This window comes from Pipistrellus hanaki (genome assembly GCF_964339955.1).
Source record: "Pipistrellus hanaki genome assembly, chromosome: 3".
NCBI classification, from domain to species: domain Eukaryota; kingdom Metazoa; phylum Chordata; class Mammalia; order Chiroptera; family Vespertilionidae; genus Pipistrellus; species Pipistrellus hanaki.
In genome coordinates, this window is record NC_140505.1 from 25,991,903 (window position 1) to 26,005,824 (window position 13,922).

The following is a 13,922-nucleotide window of genomic DNA, read 5'->3' on the forward strand; positions in this document are numbered from 1 at the left end:
GTCCATAATTGACACTAGACAACAAAATACATCCAAATGGGTCAAAGGTTTAAGTATAAATAAAAGTACTATAAAAAAAACGGGTGATTCCTTCATAACCCTGGAATAAGAAGGTCTTTTAAAACTATAACTCAAAATCTAATGGAAGTCAACCACGTTTTTTTAAATGGCAAAAAGGAAAGTCAAGAAAATAATAATCTGAGAAAAAGTACTTTCAACACATATTTCAAGGCTTAATCTCCCTTAATTTATAAGGAGCTCCATTATAAATTAAAAACATTAAATGATTAGCAGGCCAATTTAAAAAAGGCAAACAAAAAACTTAAATAACTTAAACAAATGAGAAGATGCTGAATCTCACCTGTATGATAAATGCAGTAAGCTCCAGCTGAGATGGCTGTTCTCAATTCTCAGACTGACAAACACAAAAAGTAGAAACTGGCTCCCATGAGGAATTTCTACAGATAGTCATTCATGACTCCTTGTGGGTGAAAAATGGAAACCATGGAGTGGGGCACAATAGTAACTTTGAGTGAAACTGTCCAAAAGCACTTGCCCCTACAGCATCTGAGAATCTGAAATCCAAGATATACATGAAATACATACGTACATACATACATACACACACAAAGGTCACTAACTGCAGCACTGTATGCAGTAACAAAAAATTGAAAAGAACCCAAGCATCCACCAATGGGTGTTGAACTATGGTATAACCACACAGAGGCTTATTGTGTGACTAAATAAAGACTAAAGACATTTTTTTCTTTACTGACATGGAATTATCTTCAAGATATATCAAATGGAGGTAAGAGATACAGATCAGTATTTGCAGTATGCTACTTCTTGCAGAAAACAAGAGGAAACCAAGACTATATCAGTGTATCTTTGTATTTGTGTAAAGACCCCGGGAGGTACATGGGTTCTTGAGGAAGTGATTGCCTGTGGGGTGAAGAATGGGCACGTGGTGATGGAATCAGAGCAACAATCCTCAAGGTGTACCTCTCATATTACAGACACTCCTCAACTTACAAGGGGGTCATCCTATATAATAAAACCCTAATATGCAAATCGACCGAACCGCGGATGACTGGACGCTATGACACGCACTAACCACCAGGGGTAGATGCTCGATGCAGAAGCTGCCCCCTAGTGGTCAGTGTGCTCCTACAGGAGGAGTGCTGCTCAGCCAGAAGCCAGGCTCACTGCTGGCAAGCACCACAGCAGTGGCGGGAGCCTCTCCTGACTCGCAGCAGAGCTAAGGACCCCTCCGGGGATATCCAGTTGCCAGCTTGGGCCTGCTTCCCTACAGACATCCACCAGGGGTCCCCAACTGTGAGAGGGCACAGGCCAGTCTCAGAGGCCCCCCTTTCCCAGTGTACGAATGCTGTGCACTGGGCCTCTAGTATCCTCATAACCCATCATAAGCTGAAAATATGGTAAATTGGAAGTACATTTAATACACCTGACCTTCCAAATATCCTAGCTTAGCCTAGCCAACCTTAATCATGCTTACAAATTAGCCTACATCTGAGCCATTTGAGTCTCATTTCAAGATTAATTGCCTTTCTCTTCTTCTCACAAGTAGCAGGAGGCACAAGCATATGGGCTTTTTGTAGACATGATGGGACACACAAACACAATATCCAAACACGCTGGCAACACAACACACTAGAGCACATGTGTCAAACACAAGGCCCGCGGGCCAAATCCAGCCCGCCAGGCCTTGCAATGTGGCCCGCACCGCGCTGTCATCACTGCACTCCGCTGTCAGTTTATGACATTGTCAGTTTATGACTGTTCAGTAAACCATTCGGCCCGCGATTTAGGCTGGATTTTAGATTTTGGCCCCTTCTCTGATTGAGTTCGACACCCCTACACTAGAGTATTGGTTGTTTCCCTCGTGACCATTGGGCTGAATGGGACCCGAGGCTCCCTGCCCAGCATCACGAGAGAAATCATACACATTGCTGGCCCAGGAAAAGATCAAAATTCAAAGTACAGTTTCTACTGAGCATGTATCACATTGAAATACCATAAGTCAAACCACTGTAAGTCTGGGACCATTAGTATTTTGACTTTGAACCATAAAGATGTTTACTTTTTATTACAAAGCAATACACAGAAAAAAAGGAAAGTGGAAATAGGGGTGTGTGTGTTGGGGGGGGATGGGGGGGGGGCAGAGAGAACCCAGTCTGACTCCCAGGGAGAAGAGATGCAATGGTGAAACTGAGGTTTTGACTTGGTATAACTACTACTAAATGGGGAGTCTTGAAGGTCTCTTTCTCAGCAACCAGAAAATAATATAACCCAATGTTCCATATGTAGGGCAATGGAAAAATAAGTGCAGAATTCAGAAAAGAGGAGATCTGGGACCTGGAGAGTATATGCTAAGTGAAATAAGCCAGACAGAGAAAGACAAGTATCACATGATCTCACTCATATGTGTAACCTAATGAACAAAATAAACTGATGAGCAAAAAAGATGCAGAAGCCTTGAAGCATGCAACAGACTGTCCTATTTCAGAGGAAGGAGAGGGTGGGAGTGTGTGTGGGGGGAATTAACCAATGAACGTATAGGCATAGCCCATGGACAGACAATAGTTCAGGGAAGGCCTGGGGAGGGGAAGGGAATGGGAGCAGGGTAGAAGGGGTCAATGAGGGGGGGAGGTAAGGGGGACATCTGTAATATTTTCAACAATAAAGATAAATTTAAAAAACACACAAAAAAAGAAACAAAAAAGGTTATAAAATTCCTACACAGTGTATGAAACTGAATACAAAATTACAATACACTGCAATGCGCTGTTGCTGGCAGCCTGTCTTCCCAAACCCAGGATTCCAAAAGTGCCTTACGAAACCATTCTCACTTGAATGAACAAAGATTATGTTTGTCCCCTGGAACAAAGGAGCCAGCCACATTCCAGAAAGGTCAGTGTTAAGGTAATCTCAGGTGATCTCTGCAATTGAGAAGCTGTAAACCTCTGAGAATCTCTCCGGTGGCTTTTTTTGCTTTGTCAGGTGAGTTGAGCCATAATGCTCTGTTTTGGGTTTTACATGCACACATGCACTCACTCACAGACACACACACACAGATACACACACACACACACACACACACACACACACACACACACATCTTCTCCTGTGGTCACCAACAATTGTAGCATTAAGGGCCCCATAGCAGGGAGGCTGCCTCTCCCCATGGGATCCACAGCCACCTCTCCGGAGACCCTTTAAGAGCTCAGGTGGGACTGACTCCAGGACCAGCTTTTCCAGACTCTCCAGGGCCCTAGGGAAGGCCTCAACTTCCAGAGGCAACGTGTGCTGCTAACCCAGAAAGACAGGATCCCAGGGAAACTCCAGGTGAGCATGCTCACCTTCGGCCTAGTCTCTCACTGGGCTGAGGAGGTGGGATCTGCAAGGAGACACTGGGCTTGCAGGTAGACCTGAGGCGGTCATTGTTGGCAGTGCCTTTAGGTACGCAGGCCCTCAGGTGACAGTGGCCACTGGGCAATTCCATTCCTGCAGTTAAAACCCAGAGGCCGATATCTCTGACAGACAACCCTGCTAGATAAAAGTGACCCGCTTAAAAGAAAGTGTGTGAATGAAAACATGTGCGGTATCAGCCATTTGTACAAAAATGAGAGCTATAAATATACACGCTTATATTTAAAAAACACACACACAATAGAAGTATATACGTCAATAATGAAAAAAGGAAAAATAGGTTACTTATGGAGGAAGGTTAAAACAAGAAGGAAGACCCAGGGACAGACCCTAGACATCTCTGAACCTTACTTGGCTTGGGAAATAGGCAGTTACCCTATACAGTAACAAAACAAAGTGGGAATTTAAGCAATCATTGAAAAAATAAAAATAAAACAAAGGAACTCATTCATCGGGTCGGTGGCATTGCCACACAGAGAGGATTTCAAGACACAGTAATCCAACTAAATCTTCCACGTTCCTACAGGTCAAAAGTCTAAATTCCACCTTCCTTGGGAAAAAGGTTATTGTGACCTTGAGTATTGTGTTCCGACACTATTGGATGTGTATGTAGGAAATAGCAAATGAGCAATTATATTGCTGTAATTGGTAAAAAGGGCTTTGGGTCATGGGAACGGGAAGATACAGATCCAAGATCTAAGTGGTCCTAAAATTGAATTGCAAGTATCAGAACTAATTCATATATATGTTTCTCTTTTCTAGATGATCTGTGAAGTGTAACTTGCTACCTAAGTGTGCAATTGATGGGTTTTGACAAATGTATACACTTGTGCACCCACTGTCACTCCAGAAATAGAATATATGCATCACCCAAAAATTCCCCTCCTCCCCTCTGCAGTCAGTCCCCACACCTGCCTTTGACCCTCAAAACCCTAACCTGCTTCCTGTCGCTATAGGATTAGCTTTCCCTTTTCTACAGCCTCCTGTACACAAAGTCATGTGGTAGCGACTCTTGTGCGTGACTTCTTTCACTCACAATGCTTCTGAGTTCCATCTGGGTTGTTGCATGAATGAACAGCCTGTTAGCTTTTATTGCTGAATAGTATTCTGTAGTATGAACTCACAGATATATTTTAAGTTAAAACGTATCAGATATCCCAGGCCTGTCCACTGAAAAGGCTTAGAAGCAATGACCAACCCAGTAGTAATGGGTATTCTGGGTGCCTAGCTTGTATACTATTCTTTTTAATTAAAGTACAGTTGGCATAAATATTAGTTTCATATTAGTTTCAAGTGTACTTCTCAGAGTTCGGAGATTGGTCCAGATTTCCTGAACCACATTGAGTGGAGACAAAAGCCTGCCATAAAGAAGTTTCCAAGGCCCCCAAAAAGGACAATTTGACCAATAAAATAGCTGTGATGGATTTTAAAAATGTAAAATATTAAAATCATTGAGTTCACAATGATATATATTTTTTAAATAATAAGTTTACTGATCTTTGAGAGGGAGAGAGAGAGATGGAGAGAGAGGGAAAGGAGAGAGAGGAATGACACCAGGTTGATGTCCAACCTACTGAGCCACTCTGTCCAGGGCCAAAATATCTTTTTAAAACCCTAACCAATACCCTTAGGAAGTTGCTAAGAAACAAACACACTATTCTAGAAACTGTTAAATAAGAAGGAAAGAATCAAGCATTTATACTGACTCTCCGAACTTAAATAAATGAAAAGGGGATGATTGAATGAGAACATCTGCAACTCTGGAGAATTAATAGACCTATGTAATAGGCCAACGGCTGCCAGCTTCCCCAAAAGACAGACAAGCAAAAACAGTCACATACTTCTCGGTTGGAAGGGTGCCACCATGACATCATCTTAAAAATAAACAAAGATCCAGGAGCTGGTTCAGGTTCTCATGAACTACCAGTTTATAAGAGGTACAAGGACAAAGGCCCATGCACGTGCTGCTGTGAGGTACAACAGCACAGTCTAGACCAGTGGTTCTCAACCTTTCTAATGCCGCGACCCTTTAATACAGTTCCTCATGTTGTGGTGACCCCCAACCATAAAATTATTTTCGTTGCTACTTCATAACTGTAATTTTGCTACTGTTAATGAATTGTAATGTAAATATCTGTGTTTTCCGATGGTCTTAGGCTCTACAACTGTTCATATAGGTGCCCATAGGTACTTTAATTAAAAAGAATAATATACAAGCTAGGCACCCGAAATACCCATTGCCACTGGGTTGGACAGACCTGGGATATCTTATACGTTTTAACTTAAAATATAGCTCATATAGGTCGCAACCCACAGATTGAGAACCGCTAGCAGGGTGGCCAAAGACCATCAGAAAACACAGATATTTACATTACGATTCATAACAGTAGCAAAATTAGTTATGAAGTAGCAACGAAAATAATTTTGTTTGGGGTCACCACAACATGAGGAACTGTATTAAAGGGTTGCGGCATTAGAAAGGTTGAGAACCACTGGCTAGACTAGGGGTGTCGAACTCAATCAGAGAAGGGGCCAAAATCTAAAATCCAGCCTAAATCGCGGGCCGAATGGTTTACTGAACAGTCATAAACTGACAATGTCATAAACTGACAGCGGAGTGCAGTGATGACAGCGCAGTGAGGGCCACATTGCAAGGCCTGGCGGGCTGGATTTGGCCCGCGGGCCTTGTGTTTGACACATGTGGGCTAGACACTCCACACAGCCAAGGACACGCTCATCTCAGCCACTGAATTACAAGGAGGGTAACCAGCTGTGTGGCATGACTACCTCCATGGCCACATGGCTCGGGGTGATGTTGTAGAAATGACTGTGGAAGGGTAGCAGAACACACCACCTCAACATATGCCACTTTGGTGTACGGATTGTTTTGAGGTGAAGGCAACTGAAAAGAAGCAGATACAAGATCTCTTTTTCCCAGCCGCTCCCCCAGGCCTGCCCTTCCCCTTGTGACTGGGAAGAAGCATGTGGCTGCCTTTGTTCCTTTATTCATATCGAGCCCTTTCCCCAAGAACCACCAACAGAGTTCCAGGAAAATTCTCCAGAGACATTTTTTCCTTCAGAATTGCGGGGTGAGCACCCCCCTTTGGTATGAGCACGGTTGGGGGCAGACCCAGTGAGACAGAAAGCATGGGGACAGCTCCTGAGAATCGGCACCTGTATGAGCAGCCGGCAGGGGTAGGTGAGGGGGGTGCAGAACAGGGGTCAGCACAGGATGGGAGACCATTCCTCATACCTATATGGTACAATCTCATATCTTGCTTCCAGAAATGTGTACTCTCAGAGAGATAATAAGATTTCCCAAGCAGAAAAACAGAAGAAAACAAATTATAAATGTGTAATAATAAGTGTGTACATTTTGGTACATATTTAAATTTTTTTTAATATTTTTTTTATTGATTTCAAAGAGGAAGGGAGAGGGAGAGAGAAACATCAATGATAAGAGAGAATCATTGATTGGCTGCCTCTTACATGCCCCCTACTAGGGATTGAGCCCACAACCCAGGCATGTGCCCTTGACCGGAATCCAACCTGGGACCTTACAGTCCACAGGCTGATGCTCTATCCACTGAGCCAAACCAGCTAAGGCTTGGTGCATATCTATACAAATAAAAGGGTAATATGCTAATTAGACTGGATGTCTTCCAGACATCCTTTTGGACAAAGCCACAGTGGCAGGGGCTGAGGCAGAGGCAGTTAGGGTTGATCAGGCTGGCAGGGAAGCAGTTAGGGGGCGACCATGTCAGCAGGCAAGCAGGTGAGTGATTAGGAGCCAGCGATTCTGGATTGAGGGGGGATATCCGACTGCCAGTTTAGGTATAAACTGGCAATTGGACATCCCCCAAGGAGTCCCAGATTGGAGAGGGTGCAGGCCAGGCTGAGGGACACAACCCCTCGACCCCTGTCCTGTGCACAAATTTCATGCACTGGGCCCCTAGTTTTTTATCTTTTCTCAAAATGATACATATCTTGTATTTACAAAATTGCTATCATAGTGTATGGTTTTATAATTGGCTGATTCATTTCTTAGACTATAAGACATGGGAGAATGAGCATTCTAACTGCTAAATAATTTCACGAAATCCCTAATACGGTGATTTTGCTTTTCCCTAAATATTCATCGTCATAAATAATGACCACGATAAACATCTTTGTTCATTAATCTTTGCAACAGCTTTAAAAATAAATTCCTTAGTTTAAATTTCTACAAGTGAAAATTGCTGATTAAAAACAAAATATTTGAAGTTTTTATCCATACCTTCAACTTGTTTTCCAGTATTGCTATAAAGATTGACATTCTTACCAGCAGTGGGTTTTAACTTTTTGTCCATAAAAATGGAAGAAAGGAGTGCTCCTTGTTAAATTTGCATTTCTCATTCCTCTTTATTTATAGTGCAGTGTTTCCTGTCTTTATGGTGGTGTGTCATCTCTGCAGGCCTCAGAGTGAGCTTTCTGCTAAGGCATTCATCCTGTTGATTTTGCTGTGTAAGAGATTTGCATATATGAAGGCCATATCTTTGGTCATGTGGCCATTTTCTTCTAGTTTTTCACTGATGGTTAATCTTCATTGAGATTGCTAATGTACAGTTTTTTGTTTTGTTTTTTTTAAATATATGTTTTTATTGGTTTTAGAGAGAGAAAGGGAAAGTATAGAAAGAAAGAAACATAGATGAAAGAGAAACATCAATTGGCTGCCTTTCTACATGCCCCCTATTGAGGATCAAGTCCGCAACTTGGGCATGTGCCCTGACCAGGAAACAACTATCACCTCCTGGTTCATGAACAAGCACTCAACCACTGAGCCACACCAGCCAGGCTCTAACACACAGTTTTAATGTTCAGGTTGTAAAATCTCTTCTCTTTCTCCATTTCCCTCAGGTCCTTTAGTAGAATGCATCTCCTTCTCTAACAGAATCACTTCCAACAATCTAGCACTACTTGCCGCTCAGTTTGGCCAATCCATCCACTGCCCATCCTATGGGCTAGTGTAGTGCCTCCCAAATATTTCCATGGTGTGTACATGAAACATCTGTACAGGACACAGTCAGTGGCCAGGGCTATCTCAGACCTCCACAGGAGGCCGAGGGGATCAAGGCTTCAGTCCACCCTAACCCACGTTGGGCACAGCCCACTGCTGTGGACCCCGGGGAAGGAGAGAGACACAGTCCTCCCACTGCTCAGTGGCTCTAGAAACACAGGAACTCAGATTGCCAGAGAGGAAAACAGTAAGAACCCTGCTGGAGCCCAGGCACAACCCCAGGGCAGAGACTGTGAACAGCAATCACAGGAGGACTGTTCCGGGAGCAGGTGATATTTCTGTGGATCTTGGATAAATGGGCAGGGTTTTAACAGGAAGTGAACAAGGCAAGAGGGAGGAAGGATTTCTCTGCAGTGAGAGTTGTTCAAACAAATCAAACATCTCCCCAGGTGACCCACTCAGCACAGCTGGGAGGAGGTGGAGGTGTCTTGCTGACGCAGCATGTTCTCCACTGATTCCTACTGACAAATGCACTTTCTCTGGAGGAGACCTCGGCGCCTTGCTGACCTTGATCATACAGCACACATTATAAAGCACACAGTTCAATAGAAAACCTACCACCTTTCTGATAAAACACACACAACACCACCGCCCCTCCTGGGCGTGCCGCAGAAGTCGTGCTGGCTGCCAGAGATGGGGGGTGAGAAGATTTGGGGCTCTCGTAGCTGATCTGCTTTCCAGGCACCCTCAGTTTGTGTGAAGACTGTCCCTCCACCAGCTCAGAATCATTATTCCCACTTCTAGGTAATACATGGCATCCATTCGAATCAATCAATTCCACTTAGAAGACTCCATCTCGTAGATCTTAGAGACCAGGGGACTCCCTGGAATCTCCAAAGGCCATGCAGAGACTGTCGGAGGATTGATCCACTCCAAGCCCTTCCTCCCTCTGGCCACCACCACACCTCACCCTGGCCCTTTAAGACCCATTAGGAGAACTATTCATGCTTCTAGCATCAACTAGTAACACTGCAGTCATAAGTAAATGCATGTGCAGTGAACACGTATTCTAAAGAATGAGAACTCCTGCTAGCTTCCTGAATAATATAAAAAGGTCCAAGCGAAGAAGACCAAGGGATCAGGGAAAGTTAAAAAGGAGTTAATTATTTATAGCAACACTGAAAGCTCCGTTTCCACAAACAACATGTTCGTCTTTTTGAGAATGCCCCGCTTGGGACTCATAAAACCACAAAGATAAGACCAACCGAGCCCAGCCTCTCAGTGGGTACTTCCCAGGAGGCTTTGCAAGATTAGACGGCGTGCGAGGGAAAAACAGTGACTCTCTCGGGAAAACAACATGAGCTTTGGAAGACGAGGCACCAGGAAACCGCAGCGTCTGTTACACTGCACAACGTGGCCCCCTGAAAAGGCCACAATCATCGCGATCCGTTCATTCTTCATTAAGCGGTGATTACAGTCCACGCCAGGAACACTGGAGATCATCAGAGAGCCAATTTCCTTCCAAGCATCCGTTTCCTGTGGTCATTTTCGCCTTTCCCAAAATATGTTTTCAGTCCAAGCTCCTTCCGCAGCCCCTCTGGGAGGCTCTCCCATAATGTGATGCTGTCGCCTCACAGTTTTCAAGTCCCCCTCTTTCTGACCCCCGACCCGGCCCCGCTTTCTCCAGGTGGACACGCCCAGACCTCCAGCCCCTCCCATAATCTGTACAATCTCCCATCACAAATGCATGAAGGCAATTTGTTTAGCCACATGAAGTTACAAATATTCAAAGGTTTTTGGCTTGCACGAAGGCAACCTCATGATTCAGCCTAATGTTTCAGATGGTCTTTATTTACTTTAAGTCCAAGTCGGGGACTGCATTTTAATTGTGGTGTCCCCCCCCCACACACACACCCCCACAAACCCATGCCCAGTACTTGTTTAAGACACTCAAAAAATTGTTTTTTGGGGAGAGGGTTGGCATCATTAATCAATTAGAATATACAAAACTTTTAAAAGAGTAAACATGCATGACAATGGCATTCTAAAAACAGGAGCGCTCACCCGTGCCACCTGACAGGCCGACACAGCCCCTGGCACTGGTTCTGCCCCTTCGCCTCTGCTGGGCAAGGGAACTGCTCATCATGATAAATACATCTTCTGGGTCTCTCACACTCCAGTCTTACGATGAACAAAACGTCCCCAGACAAATGCTTCCTTGCCTGACTCGTAGCTCGTTTGGTGAGACATCTCAACTGGAGGAACAGGAAGGCTGCATGGGACTGTGGGTACCACGGACATCGGGTCACCTACCCTGTTCCAGGGGCGATGCGGGCGTGTGTGGGGCAGAGGCAGACTGGAGCAGACCGTCGTTCACTCGCGCTAAGGCAAGAACGGCAATGGCTGCTCACACAGATCTGGAGTCTGTGTACGAGAGCACTGTATGGAATCCGGAGAGCTAGAAACCTGGAGAGCCAGTCAAGCTCTAAAGCTCCCCTTGCTAAAAGGTACTGTGTACACGTGCCCATGTGTGTGCACACAAGCCCATGTGTGCATAGGAGCACGTGTGTGTAGCTCTCTGCGGATTCTGCAGGTGAGAGGAGAAAGAAGAAATCACCGGACGGCGATGTTACTGGGCGCAGAGACACGTTCTAAGATGTAGCTCTGACCACCACTGTGGGGCACACCTTGCACTCACAGGACCCTGCCAGCAGCCCCCTGGCACGGTGCCAGTGTCGTCCCTGTTCATGATGGCGAGGAGGTTCCGCCCCTCGCTCACGCCCGTGGGGCTGGCGAGTGACAAAGTGACACTGGAATTGGAACCTGGCGCTCTGCTCTGAGTCGTGTTGCTCATCACCACACAGGCACCTCGCGCTGCTCAGCTGGGGAGACTCAATTACACTAGAAAACGATTCAGGCAGTCAAGGTGGTGATAGAGGGCCTCCATTTCCACCCGGGTCACCCCTTCCCCCCCCCCACCCCCCCGGCCCTCAAACCCGATACACGGCAGGGTCACTGAGGCCTGGGAAGCCGGCCACTGCCGGGCTCTGAGTGGTGACGGGCAGTTAATGTGCAGCCATGCTGAGCGCTGAGAGACCAGCTCCCCTTCCAGCCATAAAAGCCAATGATAAGTGGGATCTGGACGCTCTAAGTCACATATGTCAAACACAAGGCCCGCGGGCCAAATCCAGCCCGCCAGGCCTTGCAATGTGGCCCGCACCGCGCTGTCATCACTGCACTCCGCTGTCAGTTTATGACATTGTCAGTTTATGACTGTTCGGTAAACCATTCGGCCCGCGATTTAGGCTGGATTTTAGATTTTGGCCCCTTCTCTGATTGAGTTCGACACCCCTACTCTAAGTTGTCCTCTCGCCGAGCGGGGAGCAGGGCGAGTCCTTTGGAAAGGAGGTTTGGGGCAGCGTCCTCCCTTCGCTCTCCCAAAGTTAATTCAATGCTAATTGAAAAGACCGTCTCACCACCCACTTTATTCCTCACGTGGGTACGTGTCAGAGAACCGCAACTGCCCCTGGGCAGTAAGTAAGAAAGCTTGTCAGAAGGATGGGGCGCTCCCATCGCGGGAAGACAAACAACGTTTTAGGTTTCAGCCTCTCCTCTGCGAACCATCACTGACCAGGAAAGTGACAAAAATCAAGTTTTAAACCTGAAAAACTAAACACAGATGCTGGTGGGGCGACCACACTGGAATTCAACCTCCCAGCCAGCCCTGTCTGAACAGCCAACCGTGTTTACAAGTGCGAGGGTCCGTCAGCAGAATCGTGGCTCAGAACCGCCGGGTCCGGGGACATTTACAAGTTACCCCTCAGAAGCACACAGGAGAAGGCCAGACATCCAGAGATGGCAGGGCTGTGCCCCTTAGCCATGCACACCTGTATGTAACAGGATGGAAACTCCGGACACAGCCCTGCGCGGGTTGCCGGGGGACAGCAGCACAGTCTTAGCTGTCCCCAACAAGCCCAAGAGTGTGAGCTGATTATGGCGAATGCCAGCCTACGGCAAGGCTGAGAAAGCTCCGAATTTAGAGCACAGGAAGTGTTATCAGTGTGACTGAGTGGTTGAGCGATGACCTATGAACCAGGACGTCACTATTTGATTCCTGATCAGGGCTCAGTCCCCAGTAGGGGGGGCGTGCTGGAGGCAGCCGATCAAGATTCTCTCTCATTGACATTTCTATCTCTCTCTCTTCCTTCCTTTCTGAAATCAATAAAAATGTATATATTTTTTAAGTGCCCAGATGAGCCTCTAACTGCTGGCTCAGATTCGCACCTTCCCCTTCAGTAATCGGTGACAGTGTTGCCTTGTCTAGTGAGAATGGTACTTGTAGAATTAATTTGGGGAGAAATGGCAACACATAATAAAATACAGGCAACACTGAAAACGGGGAGCCAGCACTTCCTTCCACGAAGGAATGCACGGGAGCAGCCAGAAACCAGGAGAAAGCATCCCCAGGCAGAATGAAGGGGGCAGACTGAGCTCTGAGGAGTGGGTCCTATCCCCAGGGCGTGTGCTCCTCATTCTGTCTTTAGGGCGTGGGTCACTGATTTGGTGACTGGCAAGAGCTTCCCGCACCCTCTCAATACGACAGCACAACAAATTTAGACAAAAGCTCTTGTGTTTTCTAAAAGCAAAGGCTGGAAATAGTTCCCTTCAGGTGCACAGTGTTTTGTTTAAAACCTAAAGAGACATTTCTCATGATCTCTCACCAGAGCCAACCTCATTGAAAATGTTCATTGAAATGAGCACCAGAAAGGCAAAGGAACAAACATCCTGAGGTGTCCTCACCGAGGTGTCAGTTGGCCAGCCTCCAGCAAAGCCGTGTATCAACTGTCCTCCCAGATCCAAAACCCATCCGCCTCCTACAAAGGCCAGAAGAGCTAAGAACGAGGCTTTTGGGGCCGATTCGTCGCAAGAGCTTCCGGACCAAAACTAAGTTTAAAACCGGCCTCTACCTGTAGCTGGCGCCTCTAGTTGATCTTGAACAAGCCTGATGACGTCCGATACATCAACCTGATGGTCACTTTCTTCCGTTTGGGCCCCACTGGATCCTCGCGGGGAAGAACCATCCTTGCTTCCCGTTTTCTTGCACAGGATAAATCTCCAACAGTCAAACATGGGGCTGTGGGGCGGAAAACAGATTTTAAAAGGAAGGTCACGCTGCCAATACACATCCGAGTTTTTGTTTGTTTGTTTGTTTGTTTGTTTTAACAAAGCCCAAATAACTGGATGCAGCCTTTAGCAGACTTTATTCTGAAATGGATATAGTATCCTTAAAATTAAATTCATTCTTGTCTGGCCAGTCTGGCTCAGTGGTTGAGTGCTGACCCATGCACCAGTAAGTCACTGGTTCAATTCCCAGTAGTGGGGTGTGCAGAAGGCAGCCCACCAATGTTTCTCTCTCATATTGATGTTTCTCTCTCTCTCTCTCTCTCTCTCTCTCTCTCTCTTGTGCTCTCTCTCT

General features: G+C 46.1%; 1 protein-coding gene across 2 annotated transcripts in view; it reads right to left on the reverse strand.

Moving 5' to 3' along the window:
• Positions 1-13,580, reverse strand: part of MCF2L (MCF.2 cell line derived transforming sequence like) — a 177,402-nt gene extending 163,822 nt beyond the window's left edge. For both annotated transcript variants that reach the window (XM_084879809.1, XM_084879799.1), the window contains exon 1: positions 13,414-13,580. In XM_084879809.1, coding sequence (XP_084735935.1) covers positions 13,414-13,576 — 163 coding nt within the window. In that variant the 5' untranslated portion in view covers positions 13,577-13,580. The remainder of the gene's footprint in view (positions 1-13,413) is intronic.
• Between the last annotated feature and the right edge of the window lie 342 nt (positions 13,581-13,922).